General features: G+C 39.9%; 2 protein-coding genes across 3 annotated transcripts in view; one reads left to right on the top strand and one right to left on the bottom strand.

Moving 5' to 3' along the window:
• The window catches only part of LOC124154452 (ribosomal oxygenase 1-like), a 30,043-nt gene extending 28,339 nt beyond the window's left edge, over positions 1 to 1,704 (top strand). The window contains exon 11 of the mRNA XM_046528191.1: positions 519 to 1,704. Coding sequence (XP_046384147.1) covers positions 519 to 593 — 75 coding nt within the window. The 3' untranslated portion in view covers positions 594 to 1,704. The remainder of the gene's footprint in view (positions 1 to 518) is intronic.
• A 2,050-nt stretch (positions 1,705 to 3,754) lies between these two features.
• The window catches only part of LOC124154453 (multiple coagulation factor deficiency protein 2 homolog), a 32,402-nt gene continuing 9,879 nt past the window's right edge, over positions 3,755 to 26,277 (bottom strand). For both annotated transcript variants that reach the window (XM_046528194.1, XM_046528193.1), the window contains exons 2-5: positions 14,241 to 14,486; positions 9,513 to 9,599; positions 8,765 to 8,958; positions 3,755 to 3,976 (exon numbers count right to left, since the gene is read on the bottom strand). In XM_046528194.1, coding sequence (XP_046384150.1) covers positions 3,852 to 3,976; positions 8,765 to 8,958; positions 9,513 to 9,599; positions 14,241 to 14,473 — 639 coding nt within the window. In that variant the 5' untranslated portion in view covers positions 14,474 to 14,486 and the 3' untranslated portion in view covers positions 3,755 to 3,851. The remainder of the gene's footprint in view (positions 3,977 to 8,764; positions 8,959 to 9,512; positions 9,600 to 14,240; positions 14,487 to 26,277) is intronic.

The following is a 26,277-nucleotide window of genomic DNA, read 5'->3' on the forward strand; positions in this document are numbered from 1 at the left end:
ATATTTGTGGAATAAAACTTTGCTCTTTTTTGTAGTATAACAATTTTTGCTGGCTTACTGTCGAAAGTAGTCTTCCTCCAAATGAACCACCTTAAAATGCACCCCCTCCCAAGAGTGGATTCAGGGGGGAGCACAGAGGTCATGCCCATCCCCCCCAAATTTTATCTAAAAGTTTCAATTTTCATAAGTTTAATGATTTTTGTATCCTTGAATATCTTAAATTGTTCAATTTAATTTTCTCAAAAGAATAAAATGAAATTTTAGGCTGCAAAATGCGTTAAAAATGTGTACGTATTTTAAAAATGTTGCACAGGAGAAGGTCCCTCTCTCGGAGAGGGTATTCCATTCTCCCAGGGCCAAGGTCATGACCCCGCCAACCCCCAAATTGGAAGATTAATGCACTCCTGACCCCTCCTATTAGAATCCTCCTTGAATATTTTTCTGGCTATTGCCTTGTCCCACAAATGTTCACCCGTTAAGTAATCACTATATAGTTGCCCTGTACATATATTTTTCAGCTTCTGTTCGTTGTTGAGCTCTGGGAAAAGGGGTTGGTGATGACTGAGCAGCCTCTCCCTCCTGATGCTGATTGAAGGTTGTCATGGGCAACTTCCGAGGTATGGTGTGAGAGATTGGTGGATGAAACTCACAACGGAACCAGACAATTGAGCTGTTCTTAATAATGTACATAGGTTGTTCATTTAGGAATTTTGAGAATTTTTGTTAATATTGACTTTGCCCTTCACTTTTATCCTTTTAACTTCATGGAAGCCTAGTTTTTGCATCATGGATTGAAATAATTTTCATGAGGTATGGTTTTTTCCTGCTTCATTATTGTGTACAACATCTTGTAAATAATATTTTTTTTATTCTGAGACAAGTTCAGTCATCAAGTCAACTCCAAAAATTTCTATGATCTAGGACCTATGAGGTGCCATTTATAGAAATTGATTGATGTGATATGAGTGAAAGAATTAGTAGTTTAATCTGTGTGACTAAAGTAATGTTAGGGTAGTTTTTTCTCACTACAAGGAAAATGTGATTTCTATGGTCGAACTCTATGTGTCAATTTGCTCTTCTCCTGTACAGCATTTTGACTGCCTTGTTGATTTTAATACCTGTTTTATATTCCATTACTGGGTAACTGTAACAGTATTGGTCCTGATGCCTGAAATGTATTTGTTCAAAGTACCATTTAGTGCCTGTATACAGTAGCTAAGTGTATATCTAAGCACATATGTCTGCAATTTGTGGACTTCTGGTACTTGTGAACACCCCCATGTTGGCCAACTAATGGAAAAATAAATGTTTCTCCATGTTTTCACAGCTTGGCATAAAAAAAATCATTTTATATTTATTCTGTTGTGGAAGACATTGTATTTCTCCTTTTACAAAGAAACAAAAAGACAATTTCACCAGGTAAGCCAATTTGAATACATTATCACCAACTCCATTGAATTTCATGGAAAATGTTGTAGCATATACCTAGAGAGGCAAAATTGTATAATTTAGGCTAAAAAATTCTTGATTATTCTAAGGCAGAGGTGGAAATGATCATGTTTGACTTACCCATTTAGGTGACACTCGAAAGCTACCCTCCTAAGATTCACACATGTTGTACAATAAGCATCCCTTTGATGATCTGTTAAAAAATATGAGTGATTACGGGATATTTAAAATGAATGATCTGATTTAAGAAAAAGTCATTATTGGTCTGTTATTACAATACCCTAAGGTGAAATGGTGAAGTTGATCATATTTTTTTTTTTAAATTTCTCCCAATGAAGTCAACTTAAAAACTAATGTTTTGTCATAGTAGCTTTAAAGTCTCAAGCATATTTTTAAAGGGTGTGTCATCGGGCTTAAACATATCATTCAAGAATCTAAAGTATACATACACTCTTAACTTCTGTTGTGAAGATGCCATCTTGGAAGTATAGCTTTAAGTAGAGGTGATATGCAGGGCAAAAAAATATACTTTGAAAAATATACTGGCATTACTGATAAATTGGGAAAAATATACCAGTAACAGAGGAACTCGCACTTTGGGCATACTCTGAACAATGTATCATTGAATCCAGTGTGAAGTTCAGCAGGAACTGTTCAGTGTTTTGCCCATTCTTCCTTACTGTGGAGAGCGATTTTGTTCGGCTCCAGCTGCGTTGCACACCTAGCTAAATCAGGTCGTCTCAATGGTGAGTTAACGCACAATTGTGATGCGGTGTTGCATTCTGCAGGATAACCTCACTGCCTTGCATACAGTCTGGCGGGCGAGAGTTGTCCGATGACAGCACAAAAGGAAGGGTGGAAAACCCTGCGCCAGCACTGTTTACAGTCGATTGCTGTCTCCCAAATGCATCTCACACCCTTGCCTAGTTTTTCACACAATTTTTTTAAACGTTTTCACATGCATATGGAGCACCTAAATAAGCCTGAACCACCAAAACAAGCCCTTTCTTCGAATCACCAAAAAAGGGATTATTCCTGTGGGTCCTACATGCTCGTAGTCCCTTCCAGCTCCTTTCTTCACGGAACCTTATTGTTTACAAGTGACGTGGGCGTTTCCCTTTCTTACCTGGCAACCTTATTCCCTGCCCAGAACCCTTCTGCCTATCATCGAAAAACTTGGCGGCCGGACTGTAGGTTTTATCTCCACTAGGATCAGTGGAATATTAATTGCGCAAGCTTGGTTTCGTTAGTAGTAGGACCCGCCCGCCTTTGTGACGGTGCGGGATTCCTTGTCCATTCCCTTCCTTCCCTATCCTCTCCCCGGAGGCGTCGTCGGGCTCTCATCGCGGCGGCGCCTCCTTCCTTGTTCCTTCCCCTTCTGGGTGCAGAGGAGAAAAGCTAGCGCTTGCAGTCCCTGCCCCAGGAGTGTATCCTTGCGAGCCCGCCCTGGAGTCTCGTTTCCATGGTAGGTTTTATCAACTTACGAACAAGATCTCAGAACACATCTAGTTTATATATCGAGTACTTACTGTATTCGGGAAGACATCAACCCTCAATTGCATCATGCCGAATTCTTCTATTGAGAAATAGAAACGAATTTTCTTGTTTTCATATATTTGCAGATAATTTAGTCGTGTATATTATGCATTGTTTTTATTTCGACAATTCCTAAAAAAAGCATTCATATGAACTTCGTTAATACGAACCTCAGGTTTTTCAGTTCTGTGAACTTCGTAATAACGAAAGTCTTTTGTATAGTTAGTTTGCTGAAGAACCCAATATATGGACTCGAAAGCTGAGCACTGGTGATAGCAATGCATGACTACAAAATTGTGATGGCAAATTATATAAATATGTATATCTTTATTGGCCATTAAGACAGGTAAAAAGCAATAGAAGCCAATTCCTTTTAAAATTGTGTGAAAAAATAGAAAAATTGTCTGAATAGTGGTAAAAATAGCCGTAAACATAATAAGTTTATCATAAGAAACAGAGGAATACAATCTTTAAATTTAATTGAAAGCACTTTTTTCACATTTTTTCGGCTTGAATTTAATTTTTTTTTAATGTATTGAAATTGAAAGTGCATTTTCAAGGTGTCCATCTCTAGTTAGAGCAAACAAACTATGATGCGTAACCATATTATTATAGTTCATAATCTGCTGTTTAAGGTAGGTTTTACATGGAGCCCAACATTCCCAATTTAAAACTTATTATCCCCGCCAGTTCCTCCTCCAGTATTTAATTTTCCTCGTAAGGGCTCTACTTAGGGTTTGAAGTTGAACTCGCAGAGTAAACACCATTGTAAATGGTTGGTATTTTTATTTAGAAATATAGTCATTTGGTTACATGTGTTGAATCAAGAATGTTGATGGCCCTTGGGTTTAATGTTGATATTGTCTTTACATCCGTCTATTCTTTTGCTCCCTCTTTATTTGATCTTTTTTCCTTCCTTTGACGTACTCTATGTAACTCAGGAAGCCATCGTTATCAAGATCGTCTTCTTCTAAAACCTTGTCAATGAGCTCTGAAAAAAAAGAAACGAATTATTTGAATTATTTTGGTGGTTTATGCTTGAAATGCCGACCATCATGTCATAAAATTTCTCATGTGACATTGCTACTTAACCTAATAGTACTATTATATACTATTCATGAATGTATTTACGTACCGTATTCTCTGAATATAGTCCCCCTCTGAATATAGTCCCCCCCCCCTAATTTTGAGGCTTCAGTTTAAGGAAAAATAAAAAAAATGCATTTGAATATTGTCCCCCCACGGGCATTTTTCGAAAAAAAGGGGGACTACATATATTCAGACATATACGGTATATTGTAAGCTCTACATTTAAATAACTGTACTAAAGAGCAGTGAGATAATCAATAGCCGCCTCGAAATGGACTTCTGTCCTAAACGCAGCCATCATCATAGTGTTACCATCGGCAGAGATGCGTGGGAAGTGATCTCTCTCGACTACTCCACAGACATTGATTGATGGTGGGTGGGACATTCAGTCATTGTTGGGCAGCGGGATCCAGTGTACAAGTTGGTTAGAATAAAGATCCGTTCGGTGAGCATTTGGACTTGTTCCCTGCTTTGTTTCCCCTGAACCCATTTTTCGGCAGAGATGTCTTACAATATTTTGTCTTGGTGATGAATGCATATCTTTTATGAAATCTGAAGGACTTAAACTCTACATTGGGTATGCCTGATGTATATTTCTGCCTAATTTATTTTTTGAACTCACTGCTTGGTGGTGCTTCTTTTAATGCCAATGTCCCCAGCTGTTCGATTACCATGATAAGAGGCAGTATTCCCAGTCTCCAGATAAATTATCCAGTGAACACCCCTTGAGTTAGGTGACATCATTGAGAGTTTGACGAGTCAGAGAGAAGAAAATGTGTTTCACTTGTTTATTATACTGATAGCACAACAGATGACATAGTGAATCATATCAGCATGTACTGGCATTAAGAGCTTAAGGAGGTGGATCAAAATTTGTGTTAGAGATGTAAAAACAATGTAAATTTGAGGAAGTATCTAGCGACAATGTATATCAGATAAAAAGATATACAGGAACTGGTTACTCATAAGGAGATGATTAGCGACATACATACTTCCAGTGTCAAAAAATAAAATATACGACTTAAACAAAGAAATGAATCTCTTTTTTAATCAGAATATTATTTTCAATTAATTAGAGGAATACAGTTCATATTTGCAGTAAAATTGCCTCACTGTGTTCACTTGTGGGAGTGAACTGGTTGTGTTCACTATATTTATTGACTGTGTAATGAATGATCTTTAATAACTTAATTTGATTTAAAATTCAGTGACTAATTTTCATTCATTATCATCATGAGTAATAAATGAATCAAGAAGAAGAAATCTGATGCTAGTGATAATTTCAGTTTTGCAAATCTTTATGTGGCTTTTATTAAATAACACTGATCAACAAGACAAACTTTCCTGTCCTAGACATGTTGAGGTGTTTTTTTGGTGCTGATTCCGAATATGGGCTCAGATTTTTTCTATTGAACCTTCAGAGATATGAACATTCGAAAAATTCAATAGTGTCTGAAATTTCTTTACAGATGAACTTTGTGATGAAATGACCTTTACAGATGCCATAGTTGCGACGCATTGGTTGCTTTCCATTCATCGACACTCGTCGACACAAGTCAACTTGCGTCGCGGTTTTCGTGTTCCATTCTATTTGTGTCGCTGACTGTTGTGACAGAAGTCAACAAACGATTACGTGCAGGAATTGGAGAGTTAAAACAGTACCGTGACAGTACCGTAGTGAGTCGACACTAGTCGACGTGTGAGTCGCATGAATGGAAAGCACCCATTGTGGTGTAAAGGGACTAGCATTTCAGGAACAGTCGGAACAAAGTGTCAATCGAATCCATTGTGACGTCAGTAACTGTACAGCATTTTGCCTATTTTACCTTCCCAAGGACAGCACATTTTATTTGGCTCAATCCGCATCGGGTGTGCTGCTAGATCACTTCCTCACAATCGTGAGTTAAAGCAGTGTAATGCGGTGTTGCATTCTGCCGGATAACCACACTTTTCGATGCCTTGCATAGATTTATCAACTTAAGAGCCTGGTGTAATTTCTCCGCATATGTAACAAAAGTCATCGGGATGGTTCTTGCACTATCTAGGCCTGATGGAAGCTTAGCCGCTTCTCAGCAATTACAATAAAATAAGCAATAATTTTATGTGAGCATCAAAATTCGCAAACCATCTTCAGAGAAAAAGCAAATGTCTTCACGGTCCGAAAGTTGGTCACGTACTGATGTGAAGTGGCAGATGATTCAAAATTGATTTGAAAAAAAAAACAATAGGATAGTGCAAGTTTATATGTTTTGACAGTATAAGAAGGAATGACGTAGTAGGACAACATGTTTTGGGAGGAAAGTTTTATTTTCACCTGCTCATGCTATCACGATTTATATGAATGAATTAAATTACTACTTTCATAAAAATCAAAAACATACATTAAGCTGTCCTAAGGAAACTAGACATGATAGAAAGTGTCTAAGCACAGATTTGGAATCAGCACAAAAAATATGTACATCGAAGATCACCCAATAATGTCTATTGTACAAAATTTATGTTGACCAGTGTAATTGGCATTTAATGAATTACAGAATTCTTTCCTTGCCTGTGGATCTATGGATTCATTGCTATGCTATACACATATTTTCAGAAATACACATCTATTACTAAAATTTAATGTGTGACCCCGACTTGCAAAAAAATTGGGGGGGGGGGGCCCAAACCGGGGATCTTGCCCCGGGAAATTTTTTAAATAGTTAGTTTTAAGTTTTTTAAGCATTTTAGAAGAGTCATATGATCAAAGTCAGAACCTTGATAACTCGAATCTCGATATCTGGACACACTGGGGAAAATTGATAAGCATGACACATTTTTTCCTCACACCCATAACGAATTTTTGAGGGGGCCCGAGCCCCCTCAAGCCCCATGGAGTCGGCGCCACTGTGTGTGACATTCACATACATGTAGTTTAGTTTAAAGCGAGCTCTACCTGAAAATATTTGAATCAACAGTTGGGATGAATCACTTAAAATAGATCATGCTGTGACTGCTGTTTATTTCCACCTTATGATGTATGGGCTGTTCGTGGGTTTAATGGGTCTGTCAGGACAAGCCAGAATCCTAATGATGGTCAGATTTGTGTATAACCAATATTCTAATATGATTGATGAATAGCACACAAGAATACTTGTAATGATTAACTAAATAATACTCCTAATACCATTTATACAAGTTAAGAAAACAACATGAGAACAATATTTTACAAAAGGTACTTAGGCAGGAGAAATTTGCGAGAACTAATTGGATTCATAGTTCTTGAATATAAAATGAAACACTAAGTAGGTGAATTGATATCTATAACAATAATTATTTCGACTTGTCCTTTTTTTCAAATAATAACCTTATTATATTCATCTGGACTACATGTAAAAAGCACGAGATGATTAGCACTTCTTGGGATCTAAATTACCTTAATTTTAAAGAGGAAAATATAAAAACACTGTCGTCTTCACTCTAGATGGACAAAAGGGTTCATTATTGATGCACTTACATTTTTGTGTTTCAACATTTATTAATTTCTGCATGAATTGCCTCGGAAATTGGTTACTTTACTTCTATTATGGCATAGTAGTTTTGCAAAAAACATTTTAATGTAATTTTGATGACTTTAAGGCAGCTTGCATTTTTATCTAGAATGAAGGAGACAGTATTCACTCATTTTCTTTGGGGTGCATAATTCCTAATACGTTGATATTTATTGGTTTTTGCTTCCATACAGTTTTTGTTCACTAACAAGGCGAAACCACGAAACTTGCTCCGCCTTTTTCAATGCCGTATTTTTTATGGCCTTCGGAATGGTGAACACATCCCTGAACTAGTAGTGGTTCCGTTGAGTGGGCCTTAGTTTGGCTGTAATTAATTAATTTTCATGTGGTACTTTTCACAAGCCGTGTATAGTTGCATGATATCGCAAAATTCAGCAGACGGGTCAGGTGGGGTAGTGGTAGCCTTTAAGGCTACCACCCAGGGGACCAGGGTTCGGGGCTTTGTGATGGCTGTATATTTTGTTGTCTTCATTGTGATCATACGGCGTCAACTTTTTCATTAATTTTAATTGTGACAAGCATAGACATGATACTATTTTTTTTATCATCATAATGGCGTTTAGGTATTTAAGCAGTGTCATTTCCAACGTGGAGAAGTGAAGGCTCCACTTTCTACTCTCCTCAAAAACATACCGAAAGATTAACGGGGGAATTAAAGGGGGCTAAAACAGTTGCTTTTTTTTATTTCGAAGAAATGACATTCATTGGTTAAGTGCTATCAGAGCATAAATTGAATACCTGGTAAATATAATAAAAACAAAATGAAGAGCAAATTTTCTTTTGATGCATTTTGAGGCAAGAAATAGAGCATTATTACATATTTACATTAATGGCATGAGAACTTAGGTAAGTTCTTTTCCGCCAAGGCTAAGTAGTTAAGGGAAATACTTCCTTCAAAAAGATAAAGAATAACTGCCTAGTCTATGAAGTTATATTTCTTTGCTTTAGATATTACCTCAGTTTGTCCTTAACGTTATTTTCAACGTAAATTTAAAATTAGTCAAGAACATTAATCATTAAATTGTGATTGTTCGGGGATCAAATTGGATCCTTTTCTGTACTCCTGTTGAAAGAGTAGCCTTGAAAGCCCTTTTCTTGGCATAGAATGCCACCATTCAGGATCACCTGCATTTCTGACTTGCCTACAAAGTATGAGAAGTCGTCGTCCAGTCTTTCAGCTTCCTCGATGAGGTTGGCTCCAGGGACTGTCTCCTGTCCTTCCTCTGGTTTGCTACCCTCAGGCTCGCCTTGCTCCTCACTTGAGTGCATCACATGTTGAATTGCCTGCAAGATCTCCAGGCCATCCAGCTTTGTATTGTTGTCAAAGTCGTGCAGCCTGAGGATGAATATATTAGAAATTTTGACATATTCGTGGTGTCCCAGGTTAATTTATCACTGAAATACCTTAAGCTTTTAGGTTGCTTTTGTTGATGACGATGTTTGTTGTCTATACTAGGATGTAATAAGTGACCAATTTTATGCATATTTCTGGCAAGAGTCATTTTTTAATTATGTTTATTAATTGTTTGCACCAAGCTCAAATGGTTTCTCTAGGGTATTTGCTTGCGCACATAGCAACATTTGGAATTTCATTAGAAAGTCAATTTTTGTGAATTTTATAATAAGCGACTTGATCTAAGATGCCAGACGACATAAGTTAGTGTCATCATTGCCATGAAGTTATTTCCTCGTTTTTTTTTTGTAACTTAATACGACCCCATCACTTGCGCTACCTGAGTCCAGCTGATTTGTCCTGCTTGTCGTAAATAGTGATTCGAATGTATGATAAGACTTATGCCTCATCATCGACGAGATTATTCATAAACATTATATTTTAGCTCTTAGATTTTCGTTCTTGAACGCTTAGAAACTTAATACTGTGGCACGTACTTGAAATAATAGAACTCCAGTTCCTCCGGAGACATTTTCTTCGTGTCTTCTCCCGGTAGTAGGTGCTCGAGATCTTCTCGAATGTGCCTGTGAATTTTTAGAATAAGAATCAGTAAAATTGGTAGTATCCCTGAACCTTGGGTGATTGAAACATTATGCGAGTATCTTGGACGAGTATTGTCGGACTTTATACCCAAAGAATAGCAAACTCTTAAGGCCGTTGTACACGGGTCACGGAATTGCGCAGGTTAGAGCTGTATTAATTTATAAAATGGCCCGGAATTGCGCGAATGCATGAACGAAATTAGAACGGGCTATTTTGACTTCTCGCATGTGTTCTTCACACGACGTTCTTCATGTGATCTTTACACGACGCAATTTTGATTGCGCCTTCGAACGTACGTCAGATTGCGCAATTCCGTAAACCGTTTAAAACGGCCTTTCTGGCCGTTTTACACGCGGGACGTCATCGCGCAATTTGACGTAGGTATATACGAAGGCGCTATCGCAATTGCGTCGTGTAAAGCGGTGAATTGCTTGATCGCATGCGAGAAGGCATTGACGTAGGATGGCAAAATAGCCCCTGTTCTTATTTCGTTCGTGCATTTGCGCAATTACGAAGGCGCAATCGAAATTACGTAGTGTAAAGCGGTGAAATGAGTGGATGTGAGACGGCAAAACAGCCACTGCTCTAATTCCAAGCTCGCATTCTCGTGATTTCAACATTTTTTCAGAGCTAACCAGTGCAATGACGTGTCCCGTGTAAAACGGCCCTAAGGCAACTCAGGGAAAAATTTTTGCTTTGAAACTGCTTTGGAACCCTTTTGAAACTGCTTTGGAACACCAAAATCTGCATTGGAACTGCTGTGAAACTCATTTCCACTCATTTGTACCAAAAATTAGAAATATGAAGACGTTTGTAACTCATTTGTGATCCCCTTTCGAACTCCTTTGTACAGAGTGTGTTCGTGTGGAACTGCTTTCTACACATTTGGAACTCCTTTTGAACGATTCGGCAGGATTTCCAGACGTCATCATTCGTATTGTAACTGCTGTGTACGGAAAAGATTCATTTGGAACTCCTTTTGAACGAGACGACAGGATTTCCGGTCGTCATCATTCGTATTGTAACTGTTGTGTAATGAGAAGATTCATGTGTAACGGCTTTCCATACATATGATTTTACACTTTCCCGGCGAACAACTTTAGAAAAATCTTCTCGGGATACCGCGCGGGTAAGATTATTTGAGAGCGCCCGAATAATCAACAACATATGGAGAATGAGTTGTTGGTATATTATTATTTTGGCGCTCTCAAATAATCTTACCCGCGCGGTATCCCGAGAAGATTTTTCTAAGGCTTTCCATACGTTTACAATTCTTTGTTGAACGATTCGATAGGATTTCCAGACGTCATAATTCGTATTGTAACTGCTGTATACGGAGACGATTCATGTGTTACTGCTTTCCATACGTTTGCAATAGACCTCTGGACACCTATCAAGGTAAAGACCTTTCTGAAAAGTACGTGTAAATATTAATCTAAATGGCGTAACACTTTGGCCGTATAATCTTGCATTTTTTTATTTCGAGCGTTTTAAATAGCTGTCACTTGCCATGCAAGAAGAACGTAATTCGCACCACTGCCATCTTGAATGACGTCAGCTCATGCAATAGTGTTGTTCGCGTCCGTGCGCATTACTGTAGAGGAGGTAAAGAATTAGTGATTTTGTGGATATCACGCCGTTTCTGTTGTCGTACGTATTTCGTCGATTTGTCGAAGCGCAGCTATAAGTACTGTATTGTGCCTATGTGCAGTTATACTAGTGGAAATGCCTCAAATAAGTATTTTCACACGGTCCCCCAAGACGGTGAATGACGAACTGTTGGGATGAAAAAGTGCTGACGAATTTCAGTCTCTTGATTTATTGGTACTTACTACGAAAACTCTAATATAATTAACTGAAGTAATTCTTTCTTGAAACTAGGGAAAGACTGGACAATGTTAGAGTAACTCGAATATATGCTTACAAAACCAAATGAATAAGTACCGTAGAACCCTACAGCTCATTGATAGGTAACAAATGTAATAATAATAAGCGGATAGTTTTATCTCCTATATTTTTGCTGTAGGTAAAGAATGTAAGGAACAGCAACAGAAAAAGGGGATTTTTTTTTATCCTATTAAGTTACTTAAAAGTGAAATTTTGAGCAAGTGGGCTACTTCGAAGAAGTTCCATATTATATTTTCCACACTTCAGGAAATACTAATTATTATGTCTATTAAATCGGAGATTTCACCACTTAAAAATTTCATCAGGTTGTTTTACACGAATAAATAACGGGAAAATTTGTTTTCCTTATAATGCTAAATAAAAAAGATACAATACCACTTAGAGTAAAGTCTTACGTACCCAAACAGGCTATGCAATCCTTACACGAAAGAGTCACAACTTCGCTTTCGCCGCTCTCCTCCAAAAGACGGGCTTCAACAACATAGGCCTTCGATCGAACCTACGAATACGATCACGGACGATGCATTCATTTTTATCACGCTTTACCACGTAACTTATAGCATCATCGCCGTATTCTTCTCGTCTGACTCTATGTGAATAAAAGGATTTAGAAACGTTGACATCAACTAATACCCTAAGAAAATCAATTTCCACTCGTGGTGATACACTCACCTAGCCATCTTCACTCCCCGGGTCTCAGAATTTATGTAGTTACTATTAATTCAGTAGTTACTATTTATACCTATGAATGTAAACATTGAGGCAGTTGAAAATTTAGGCAAGTTTCTCGCGTCTCCCTTATCGAAACCAGGATCCATGATGCCCACGGAAGCAAAATAATATCCCCAGTAACTTTTTCACTCTTCGGAAAAGCACGTCACGGCGATATTATGTTCACTTCTCAAAGTGAAACGCTAACGAAGTGCCGATCCGTGCTGAAGATCTTGCAAATCCGCCGAACCCCCATGAATTTCATGGGACCGCCGCATGGTTGCATGAGCTGACGTCATATTTCCGTCAGCCAATGGAAATACGTATTGAGGTGGGAGTGTCTGCTGATGAGAAAAGCTTCCTTTTCTTGCCATTAAAAAACATTCCATGGAAAATTATTACATATAATAAACGTTTTACGTATATATTTATCCTTATTGATTTTTTAGAACATATTTGAAGGCAAATTAAAATTTTGTCCAGAGGTCTATTCTTTGTGAACAAATCCATGCGATTTATATACGTCATCATTTGTTTTGGAACTGTCTTCTACGCGCCAACATGCCATGGCCAGGTTCAGCCTGATACGTTTGGTCGGTAAACGAAAATTCTTTAATATATATGCAATAAAAATGCATAAGTGGTTTAATAAGAAATAGTCGGAAGTCGGTTAATAGAAACGGAACTCCCAAATATTCACTCGAATGAGTTTAAAAATTATTCTATTTTCCTTGTTGCTTAAATCGTATTTTTGGGTCCGATTTGAAATGCGACAAGATTATCTTCACTGCGTACCGAGAATCTTGGTTGCGTATAATAAAGGTATTCAATAACAACTTCATAGCGCTCGCGTTTTTTTTGCGTTTCCAAGTATATTATTATCTCAAAAACATAAATGTCTATACTTTCAAAGTATATATACTTCGCACATATAAATATTGAATTTTACGGCATTTTTGCAACCTTTTTTTTCATTGCTTCCGTTCTTTAATATTACCGGAAAAGTAGTATTTTGCATAGATTAATATACATAAAACATACCGATGTATTGTCTCCGCGATCCCTAGGAAATAATTATGTCCACATTTGGATCCGTATTTTAGGACTGAATTTTTTCGCCATGAACCCCTCCTTCGAAAATATATTTCAATGTCGCGGTAGACAAGTTCAATTACCCCGAAAGGCCTTTTTTCGCATTTTCCATTGAATTTTCAGATATATAACATGACTGTTTTCAAGAAAAAAATATCCAGAAACGAAGGCATTCCACTTAAAAATGGACACTGAATGATCCACATCAACCACGTAAGATCGGAATTAAGCTCTCGGTAAGGACTTTCTTGACCACCAAAGTCACTTACCCCTCACTCCGCAACATAAAATTATGAAACTTGTTTTAACCTTGTCGAGCTTGAAAGTCCTTCGCTTATGACTAATGCTTTGGAAAGCAATGGAATTATTGCAAGATGATGACACTGCCGCACTTCAATTCGCAATATTCATCTTGCCTAAATGTCCGAAACAGACTAAAATAAACTTCAAGGAAATTGAATACGCCATCTTGAACTGCTACAAAGCAGGTAGCATGGTGTAGGTACAAATGAGTTCCAAATGAATGTCCAACTGGTACAAATCAGTTTCAAAACGGATGAACGGGTGGTACAAACGAGTTCCATAGCAGTTTCCAATGGAAATCCAAAGCAGTTCAAAATGTGATACAAATGAGTTGATGACATGCTAGGACGCTATGACGTCATTAACTGCTGTGTGCCGTGTTTCAATTCCACAGCAGTTCGAAAGCACATACAGATCAGTGGTACAAAGCAAATAGATGACAGTTCCAAATGACTCACACAGCAGAAAATTTTCCCTGAGAAGGAACCAAACTCACTAAGATTTGCGAAGTTTTCGCACTTTCGCTTGTGGCCACACTCGCGCCAACGACTGAAAAAAGTGCGCAATTTGTTAGACCACCTTTGTTAATGTTGTTTATTCAGACTTACTCCTCGTCCCTGAGGAGTTTCGTGTCCTGGGTGATCTTGGATGGTGCGCCTTGCGCGGGACGATGCAGCTGGTAGTGGCCGTGGTGCGCGGGAGAGGGCACCTCTGGGCTGCGTGGGTGGTGCGGGCCGCGCATGTTAAGCTGTTGGTGCACGCGGTGTCCGTCCACTTGGACATCGGTGCCCTGCACCCACCCGCCCGCCACAAGGAGGAGCACCACCGTGCCCCACGCCATAGGTGCCGCCGATCTGAAAGACGGAGCCGAGTGATAGCCGTCCGTTTCAAAATTAAAGCGATGCGAGTTTGAAATATCGTATCTCACAGTAAGATATTATTGTTTTAGAATAACGTCCATTGGCAGATTTTGGGGGAGGGGAACGGAAGTACGTGCTCCCCCCAAGACGATGGAAAAATACATATGCACAAACAGGTAAACCATGAGCTCTGTGATATTTCTCCACTTAACGCCGATTAAAAAAAAATCTTTGCAGGAGAATGATATCAGATCGTTTGAATGGACTGGCTTCAATCCATCAAGACATTTTGCCAAAAGTAAACAAAAATCTGGACATCTTTAGTAGGAAACATAAGAGAAAACTGTCCTTATTATTTATTTATCTTCTTAATAGCGATAAAATGGCCACGTTAAAAATATAATTGTCAGGACCTATTTTATTATTTATGAAACAAATGGCAGAAAAAAGTTATCTCCGATATGAGTGTATTGTCACTAGTCTGTTTGTGGGAGTAGAAAACCTGTGGTAATACTACGTAAAAAATATTCACCTCAAAGGGCGTAAGATGGTAAATATTACGTTTTTAAACTGCGAGTTAGGTTTAGAGCTCGCGCTTTGCTTGCCGAAGGAGGAAATTACTTTAATTTTTCATCCCTATCATCTTTTTTTCATGTAGGTTGTAGACCTTAATAGGCAGATTTTAAAATTTAACTACTTGAGAGCCTAAGGGTACGGTAACTATCTTTTTCCTATGGTGAAATGTGAAAAACTGCCTTAGTTCCTCAGCTCGAGTTTCGTTCAATTTTTACAGGCGTTTTTTTAGTGCACCAGTGTCAAACTGAGGTGTAAAGTTTGATACTTGAATCGCTTTAATTTTAAGTTGGTCGGGCGCCTTGGTTTGCTGTTTTTCTTACTCCGTGCAAATAGCTGTACTGGGCTAAAGTTGGCAACCTAAATGTATGCTATAGATCAGGGGTGTCAAACTCATTCACCTTGGCGGGCCACATTAGCCAACTCATACAGCTCGAGGGCCGCATATGTATTTCAGGACCAATAACAGGAGAATTATATAAAATACAGGAATAATTTAAGTACATAGTCGTGCCTCGACAAGTATCGCTAGATTAGGCGGCCAAGATGATAAAATGTAGACAATTTGTGAAAGAGAGCATTTTCGGAGTAGGAATGCATGTGGATAATATGGATGAAGTGCCAGTAAGTTTTGATATTCCAACTGAGAGAGCTGTAAATCTTAAAGGAGCAAAGGAAGTGTCCATTGCGATTGAAGAAGTCTTGCTGCCGCGGGCCGCAGATTGTAAGGGAGCGGGCCGAATGCGGCCCACGGGCCGCGTGTTTGACACACCTGTTATAGATAGTGTTAGTTTTCCAAATTGGTCGTTATCTCCTGTTAAAAAAATGCGTAAATTTTTTTAATGATAACTCAAAAATCGCTATTACTCATTTTCGTTGATAGTACCACACTTTTTGTAAGTAAAAAATATGACAAAATTGGGACCAAAACCTCCATATGGCGAGTAATATCAATTTTCGTCGATCAGATGACCTAGATAACCGCAGAAGGGCATAACTTTTTTATTAATAGTGTGATATAGATTTGGACCTTTTGTTCTATTTTTGTTTTCATGCGAATGACTCGTTTAAACATTTTTAGCAGATGATGCTTGCTGTAAATTTACCGAAATTATCATGGTAATTTCTCCCCATTTGACCATTCCCGGGGTGGACAATGTCCACTGATCATGTATCCACTTTTTAATATTATTCATTATCCCATATTTGCATAAAATTAGTCTCCATAACCGTTTGATTCTGAAATCAGCCTGATTTTTCGCAAAATTAAAAACTACAGAGCTCGGGCGGCAGTAGTTAATATCATCCGATTTGAAAAAAAATTGTGTGCGAGATCCTGTTATCATTTCGCAACTTTCTCGCATAGGGCAAATTTGATCAGGAAAGAAACCTTTTTTCGGCCCACCCTAGTGGACATGGCAGAAGAGTATTCAGCACTCCTCAACTTAAAGGCCGTTTTACACGGTACACGGAATTACGCAATCTGACGTACGTGCGAGGGCGCAGTCAAAATTGCGTCGTGTAAAGCGGTGAATTGCTAGAACACATGCGTGGATGCGAGACGGCAAAATAGCCCCTGTTCTAATTTCATTCATGCATTCGAGCAATTCCACGCCATTTTAGAAAGAAATGCTGCTCCAACCTGCACAATTCCGTGCCCCGTGTAAAACGGCCTTAAGATCTCCGTTGAGTACCTGAGGGTGTTTATTCAACCTGCCCTTAGGATGAATCATGGGTGTACCCAGCGTGGGGCAGCTGCGAAAAGATCGGAAGCGAAAATAAATTTAGTGCAAAACGAAAGTTTTGAACAAATTTTCTTTTGAAGAAAAATTATATTAGTTTAAGACATGGAAATAAAATAAAAATCATAAATTTTCAAGCAGAAAATTTTAATAAAACTAATCAATCGCTGTAATGATATTCGTAAGATTTTGGTTTCAGTAACCTTTTATGTGCTAAAATATTACTACTTGAACGACCACGGCTTCTCCTCCCTCTTGTTTTGATCCTGGGTACGCTCTTGGGTTAAATAAACGCCCTCTTGTATACAGTGGCACAGCGAAGGGGGTGTTTTGAGGGATGAACCCCCACCCCCAGAGCTCAGAGACATTTTGAAGTTGAAAACATTTTACTTAATTGCTTTAATACTACTTAAAGAATAGTGTAAGGATTTATAAAATATCTCTCAGAAAGCCGTAAAACTCACTATTTATCCTAATTTTTCTCTGGTGGGGCCCCCGCACCTCCCGCTTACCGTGGCGGGTATTCCATACCCCCAGACACCCCGCTATTAGTTGCGCTTGAAACCCCTCCCAGCCTTAATTCTTAGCTGCGCCCCTGCTTGTATACAGCACATTCAAAATTTTAGTTAATAACTTTTCATTATAGGTCTCTTAACCGAAATTCATATTTTTGATGATATAACCTATCGAGTTAGTATCTTGTCAATGTTATTCCTCTCGTGCGCAAATATTCCATCGCAAGTAATGGGTACAAATGGATCGCTCTGCGCTTATCGCCGCCTTGCGTACATTTTTGAAAACGAATTAAGACGGGCGTGAAGTTGCAGCATAAGTCAAGGCTCCATGGGACGGTCTGAGAAGGCCCTCTCTATGTGTTCTCCTTAGTCGGGACACTTTGGAAATATTCAGAAAACACCGCAGTGAGCATTAGGTTCGTCTCTCTCTCTCTGTTGCATCGTTCAAATTACTTCCATTCGGGCTAACTTTTCTTCTTATGACCAAGGGGTGGTCTGGCGTGATTGCGGGGATTGATAGGGCACTCCCTCCGGGAAATTCGGGGGTCCTCCGCCGAAAAATTTTAGGAAGTTGCTACCCCGGAAATATATTTTGACGATTTTCTGGCTCTTAAAAACTATATAAAAGTTACTCTTCCTTTCCACCCGACCCACGCGCCACTACCCCTTTTTTGAAGACAATGTAAGTACGGAAATCCAAAATCCTCTCCATGCTCTTACACCCGTATCCCATCTCTTCGACCAAACTCCGTCCCTGGCATTTCCACCCCTTGACCCTCTCCTCAGACCGTTGTTTTTTTATTTAAAAAATGATTTTGTGTGTGACCATTTATTCTCTGTCTTCTATGCATTTGTACCAGATTATGACGCACCACGTCGAAATCTAGGTCGTACATTAAATATTTATGTGGAATCACAAAGTTTTCTTTTCATTATGCATAAAAGTTAATCAAATATATCAATTTCGCAAGAAAAAAATACTACGAAAAGTGAGAATTCCGTGGCTTATAAAATAAAAAAATACTATGGTTCTATTATCTATTTAGTGAATTTGTTTCTTGAAACTGCTCTGTAATCTGAAAAAAAAACTCTAAAATAACATTTTCGAATAGCCCTTTTAAGAAAGAATCAGATCCTCTCTTATCTTCCGATACCTTTATTTCATTTATTATTTAAATAATTTTGGTACACAGAGTATGTTGTAAGTAAAGAAACTAATGACAAATTATAAATTTAACTGCAAAAAAACTTTGACTTAAGTAATCTGAGAATTTTTTTAATAACTCCTCTCATATACTCTTCACGATAGACGCGAGCGTTGTGGGCCCCCCCTAATCTCGGGGCCCTCGGCGATCACCGACCATCCGACCTGACCAGATCGTCTCTGTTATGACCCCAAGGCCAATTAGTGAGTCTCTTTGACTACAGCTCGCACCGTATATTTACCATTAAGTCGATTTTTGGGAACTTTTGAAAATTTTTATAGTATCTAAAGACGATGCTCAAAGCCGTTGCGAGCGAGGGAGGGGTATCTAAGACGGTGGCGATTTGGTATGGGGAGGGTGGCGGCTGACCCCCCGTAATTTTTTGAAAAATTGAGGTGGTAATCTGTATGTTGGCTATCAAATAATAAAAATTTTCATTTCACCAACATAATAAAAAACGTTGGAGCAACATATATTATAATCTATTTATTTAATATAAATAACATAAACTTCTATCAATTGTCGCATTAATTTCTAAATCTGCTTTTTTAAATTTGAAGTGTATTCGTTTAAATGTTATATTGGATATTTTATGCACTGTAAAATTAATTTTTTATACTCAGCCACTTTTGTATCTGTTGCACATCTCATCTTTTAGTATGATAAGTCTTGAACATGGAAAATAACGCTGGCTAGTATGTTTTTTCTACATGACCTACCTCAAGAGTTCATATTTAGGTGTTACGTAAATTAATTTCTCAAAGTTGCATCTGAATTATCAGATTCATTTCACGTTCTCAATCCGTCGGCGTTACTTCGTTGTGTCGCGGTGGTAGCGGATGAGATGCAGGTGCCACGATGACAGATGGCGGACGCTCACAAGAGAGGGAGGGTGACGTCACGGCTATCAGGCAGATGCATCTGCGGCGAACGATGGACTAAGCTGACGAAAGTGTCATCGACAGGTTTAACGGATCGCATTACGAGGGAGAGTGTCACTGGACCTGTGTAGTTCACACATTCAGGGGTCAAGAATGATCGCTGCTTTTCCCGGCGAATTGTATCGTGGAAAGTCATTCGAGGTTTCCACGAGGGTCAGGTCCATCAGGGCCGACGTTTCGACGAACGAGTCGGCCCTCATCAACAAGGCATCCCTACCCATTGCTCTGATGACGATCGACGACTTTTTCATCGAAACGTCTGCCGTGTTGGAGAACCCTACCCGGTGGAAATCCCGAATAACCTTCCACCATTCAGGGTTCAGCCTCTCTAGTTCCATTCTCTGAGGCACCTCGCATAGCTGAGAATTTCAGTGTGAGGTTGTTCGAAGATTTCATCTGAGATTTGAACATAGGACTCTCCCATGAGCAGCCAAGTGTTCTGCCCACTGGACTACCGCACTCGCCTCCCACCCCCAAAAAATGAAGGGTAGGCTAATCTAGTATGTCGGACCCCCTAATTAAAATTTACCAATTTATTATTTAAGTTGTTATCGAAATTCATGCTGCTTATTATATTTAGCAAAAGGAATATAATGGTAAAGCTTAGAAAAAAGATTATTCAATGGAATGTGTGAATTAAAAATCTTTGGCCATATTACGTTATCATCATCATTGACCAGAATCTTGGGATTGCTTTGACACAGCTCCATTCAACATCTGTTACTCTTATCGGATGAAAAGATAGTAACACACTGATATCAATGCACGGCAATCAACTTTTCTGAATTCAATTGGAATATTATGGTCACAGGATCGCTAGCATACTCATTTGAAATATGAGGGTTGATATTTATCTTGTGTGGTTAAAATAATATATAGTAATAATATTCATGACAAAAATCCCTCGTTGTTCATCAAAACGAATGCTTTGATGGGTTTAATGACATTTTATCGGGATTATCACCAGGTGATTGAGCTTTAGAAACCCATTGACCGGGAGAAAATTTCATTATTTCGATCCCCGAGGAAGGAATTAAATAATAATTAATGGAATTTTTCATTTAACTCCGGTAAGCAGGACCAAAAGTATAACATTTAAAGATCCCAGAGCTAAAGGAATTTCGGCTTTTGCTAAACGACCAAGATTGAATTAACAAAATTTCTGATCACGTGAGGTAATTAACGGGTGCATCTGTGCATCTCTTGCTCCCCAACCCCGTAATGCTACTTTCGGTTGCGTCCTACACGTTCTTTGCATCGTTTTCTAATTACCGAACCGTGCAAATGCGCTCAGCGCCACCTAGCACCCATTCCTCGCCCTCTGCTAACTCTAACACCTCCCGATAATATCCTCATTCATTCTGCCATTTTTGAAAATCTTTGTGCGCGCTTTGTGCGAGGTGAAGGCCGATTTGGTGACTTCCAGATCCAATACGGCATTTTTTCGAAACTTCATTTTCACAGGTAAATAAATGACCCCAAAATAACCTTGCTGTCCTTTTAACCCTTTATAACCAAATGTTGCTTCTAAGGAACATCAAAAATGTTTTAACTATCAGCTCTATTTAGGAAGTATGTAAACTACCCATTATTTGGTAGAGTGAATTTTAATGGCGAAATATTTAGCTGCCGCGTTACTTATAATTGAGTGTTAAATTTTCGAGTTTTCAAAATGAAAAATTTTCAAATTTGATTCCTCCCATAATCAGCTCTGGGTTAGAAAGGATTAAGTGTGCTTTCCGACAAATCGTGTTTCCTCTTACGTTTTTTCATATTTTCCCATTGAGAGGTCAATATGACCATGAATTCCAAGTTTTAAGTTTCCTCTTCTCTGGGTACTATCCTTCCCGAGCAACGCCGGGTGGCCGGCTAGTTGGAAATAAAAGAAACTGAGTCAGGCGAGATGTAGCGGAATGACACCCTGATTTAATGAAAACGAGAGATCACAATTTTCCACGGATTTATTAACAAAGTACGACGCGTTTCGACCGTAACGTCATTCTCAAAGGCAGACGAGCATACGAGGCAGAATGACCAATGTAAGTTCACAACTCAAGAGTAAACTCATTTGCACAAGAGCGCTCAAGGTGGCTGCATTGTACTTGAGAATGACCTTACGGTCGTAACGTGTCGTGCTTGATTAAATTAATTTGTGGAAAATTGCTATATCTCTTTTTCATTAAATCTATTGGAATGGATATCCCCGTTGAAGTCAACATTCACCAATAAGGAAAAGAATCAGGATTTTAACTCAGTATATTTACGAGTATTTCACTTGATGGAGTGTTTCAGGTTTTCCTGGCGGACGGTGTTGGAAAAACCTTCACGGGTTTTACACCGGGTTTAAATCTCCTTAATTGGCGGACGTTTCGTTTGATTACTTACTAAACGTCCTCAGGACTGAGGAAGATAGATGCTTATCAGCTCTGAGGACGTTAGATAAGTAGGTATATATAGTAGTATAAAATCCTCTGCAACACGTGAATCAAAGGTCTGTGGTTCTCCCGGTCAAGGGATTTTTTTTCTCACGGCAATTTTTGTATGTTAGATATCTAAAGAAACGTAGGAAAAAATGGATATTTTAAAACAAAAGTCCATGAAGAGAGTCATTTTCTAGTTTTTCCTTTCCCTTATCAATATTGAAGGAGGGGATTACGGTGCTGGCCTCAGCTTTTGCCCACTGCGCAGCCACTTTGAGCTCCCTGTGTGCATGAATTTGCTCTTGAGGTGCGAACTGACATCGGTCATTCTGCCTCGTCCGGCTGTCTGTCTGCCTGCTCCCCCTCACCCCACCCCCCAAAACGATTGTTATGGCTCGCGCCGTGACGGCCCGGCATGGTGGCGTCGCCTCTCGCCGCCCGCACCAACTACTCGCACTCGAGAAAGAAACATTTGCCTTGCGGTCTGCGACGGAACGGAAAGCCTTTTGGGGGAACACCATCGAATGTCCGTGTGTGTGGCTGTGCATGCGCCCTTCCATTCGGGCCCTTTAACATCCACGGCAATTACGATCCACTAATCCCCCTCCTCCTACGCTCCCCCATTCATTGTATCCTCCGCGCAAAAGGGGAGGGGGCGTGAATGGGGTGATGATGGGATTGCCGCGGGGGCCCTCCCCTTTTCGAAGGGCCTCGCATTGAGATTGGGGGGGGGGGGGAGGAAATGACACTTTTGTCATCTGTGATGCGTTTCACTTGCCGCCGCACCCATTGTGGTGGCCACCTGCTCCCCATCCCCACCTACCCAGACGAGAGAGTGCATTCCGTGCGAAGCGAAAACAAACGACGACCGTGTGTGCCCGGCTCCATCCGTTCTCGCTTCGTGTTGTCATCCCTTGTTGAGGGCAGGCGAGGCCGATTATTATTTATTGGCTTCTGCACGTGCCGCCGAGATTTAAATACCTCGAAATGAAGTGTGGCCCACCCTCTCCCCCCGAGTAAGTATAAACAAGAGCGTTTAAGGTGGCTTACTGAAATAGGTCAAGAACGAAACCCACAACTTCAATATTACTATAGGAAATAGAAAAAAAGTTGACAAATGAAGCACTTATAACGTATGGCATTATTATAGTTTTTGGTATAATTGTTTTGGTCATTTTCACGGGTAGTATCAGTAAAAATTGACTGGTTGTGAGTAAATAAGGGTAGAAGCGCTCAATTTGACTCACGAAAGCAGGCCAGCATCGAAAACCAAACTTCAGTATAATTATAGTAAATGGAAAAAAGTTTGCGGATGAAATACAAATGAATTTCACATAATTCCTGGTACTCCGCTAAATTCACATGCACAAATATTGAAATTTATCAAGGCATGTTCACAAACAGCATTAACCTGCAAACTGCATACGAGTTAATGTCTTATTGCATGAACGATTTTGGTGGAGCGTATGCGAATTATTAAATCGTATTAGTATTCGGTTTATTTTCTGCTCATGCGTTCATTTAAGTTGGGTGGTAACGCGGTGCATTTTGGGGCTCATTCCCGCGGTCATGCATTTAGGCATTAACTCAAACGAGTTAATGAACTATGTAAAAAGGCCTTCATAATAGGGATTGATCTGCAGTCAAAGTAATGTTTGCTGATATCGAGAAAAACTGGTGTAAATTTAAAAAATCACTTTCCATATCGAATATACGCGTATCGGTCTCACCATGCGGCACAACCAACCAATGGTAAAGAAGTTCAAGGATCTATTAATCACCAGTTGATCGCTTGGTGTACCCAGAAGATGAAGTGCTGCTTCGCCTCCGAAATGTCGGCCAGGTATGTGAACAGTGACAATTCGATGCGGCTTCACCACGAAGTCCGGGATAGTTCAGTGAAAAGTAAATTTACTTTATATCCTGACACTCCTCTAATTTCGCTTCGAATGAATTAGATTATAGTAAAAAATCCTATCGAAATTTACAAAAGGAGTACAATTGCTACAGGCGAAGGCAGCTAATCAGAGAACCATTCAGGGGTCGCGTGATCTTCGATTTGGCCACTTGAACAAGTCACATTCTCAGAATCCGAAAATCGTCCTTTTTTTGATATATTTTCTCTGAGCCTCCGACCTTTCTCCGACTACTGATTGGCTTCAATTCTTAGCTTAAGAATTGGCATTATACTCGCGGAGAGTGAAAAGTGTCAGGATTTGGATACAATATTTTTATAGGCATACAGATTTTTAACTATTTCCATTCCCCATAACAATACTGAAATTGAGGGTTCAATGCTGGTGCATCTGGCAATGAGATTTTCACTTAAGAGCAAGTCTCATGTAGTCACTTGTTTCCCTCGTGACTCTTCTGTCTATCGGTGCGAGGAGGTGCAGTAATGGCCTCAAATAGTTGTGCCATAAGAGAGGAATATTTTAAAAATATCTTCAATCACCTCCTGACGGCCGCGGTTTTAAACTTTTAAAGGTCTACCACCTCTCTACGTCCTCCCGCTATCTTTCGCCTCGATGGAACATCTCGTTAATACCGTGCGGTGACAAGGAATTGCAGTAATCGACCCAAATAGTTGTGCCATAATAGACGAATATTTTAACAAATCTAGAATCGCCACCTGACATCAGCGCGTTTAAACATTTAAAGGTCTACTACCTCTCTACGTCCCACAGTGGGTTGAAATCGAAAAAAGCTAAAACCCCCAAAATGGTTATTTTGAGTACGGAAGTCGAAATTTCGCACAGTTGTTGTCAATGCATTGGTGCATTTTTGACGCAAACCGTTTTTCATAGGCGACATTTTTAAACAAATTACTTTGTCTCAAAGTTGAAAAAATTTCGCAAAAATTACCCGCATTGAATTTTTTTCGAAATTCAGCATGTTAAAACTAATGCCACAATTTCCGTAGTAATTCAATAGCAACAAAAATTCACAATATTATTAAGCGGGATATTATTGTTAGTTCTTGACAACTTTCACGACTCAGTTGTAGTATTTGTGGCCGATACGATAAAAGATGGCGAACGCTGTTTTTCGTCGAAATTTTGTGTTCATGTAGGATTTTAAAAACAAGGATCGTCCTCCCGCTATCTTTCGCTTCGATGGAGCATCTCGTTAATGCCGTGCGGTGACGAGGAGGTGCAGTAAACGACTCAAATCGTTGTGCCATAAGGGAGGAATATTTTTAAAATATCCTCAATCGCCACCTGACTGCCGCGCTCTTAAACATTTAAAGGTCTACCACGTCCGCCCGCTATCTCTCGCCTCGATGGAGCACCTCGTTGACGTCGCGCGGACCGCAGCATCAACTGGAGCGAAATCAATCGACTTTCCTCTCGGCCACGGCCCGGAAGTCGACCGGGCGAAAGAAAACATTTTGACCGGAGGAAGGGGGAATGCCCATTGAGGAGACACCGGTTCCCATTGATGGCAGCCGTCCGTGATGACAATGAAACAGTGCATTTAACACGGACAAAGAGGCACACCACCACCATCCACCGTCACTCCAATCCTCTAATCCCCATCGCCGATTTCACTCAACTTGTCTCCGAGAACTCTATTACACGGGGAGGGGGGGGGGGGGGCATTTAGCATTTCGGGAGGAGGTTAGAGGGGGGGGGGGGCTGGCTTTTCGTCCCATTGTGAGGCCCCCTGATATGCTGGCACAATGGATGGAGACCCCGGTGAGGGGGGGGGGGGGACGGCCAGGGGGGCCATATGGTTTGCCCCTCGGGCTCTCCTTCATGAAGGCACATACATACATTAACTCTTTTAGAGGGGAATGATGTCTCTTGGCGGCGCGACACCACATATGTGGAGAGAGCGAAGGGAATATGAGTGTCCTGCTGCGTGTACATCCCTCAGATATCACTTTGGATGCGTTCCCTACCACCCCCTCTCACGCTTCTGCCGAATAATCTCTTCCGAATCTATTCCCCTCCTCCCATATGCCATCTTTGTCGCCCTTCCCCTGAGAGGGGTGGGTCGAGAGAGCAGTCACGGTCACCCACCCTTATTTTTTAAAATATCTTTTCGGACCACTCTTTTATGCTTAAAAGCAGGGGACGAGTGCTTTTGGGAGGCCACTTGAGTGCTTGTCGTCACTTGCTTTGAAGTGGGCGCTTGACACGGCCGACGCGTGTTTGCTCCGCGCCCCTTGCGAATGTTTGCGTGTTTCCAGAAATGTGTCTATTCTTTAAAGGAGTGCGTGTCTTTATGTCACGGCAATTAAAAGCGTGCGGTGCTGAGGCACGTGAGAAGGGGGCTGAAATATGTGTTGGAACCACAACAGCTTTTTTGGTGGTTTTCCGATGTCCTCAGTGGTGTCATTGTGCCGGAACGCGCCGGAACTCCCTTCTGGCACTGGTTAAAAAA

Source organism: Ischnura elegans, chromosome 2, assembly GCF_921293095.1.
Source record: "Ischnura elegans chromosome 2, ioIscEleg1.1, whole genome shotgun sequence".
Classification (NCBI taxonomy): domain Eukaryota; kingdom Metazoa; phylum Arthropoda; class Insecta; order Odonata; family Coenagrionidae; genus Ischnura; species Ischnura elegans.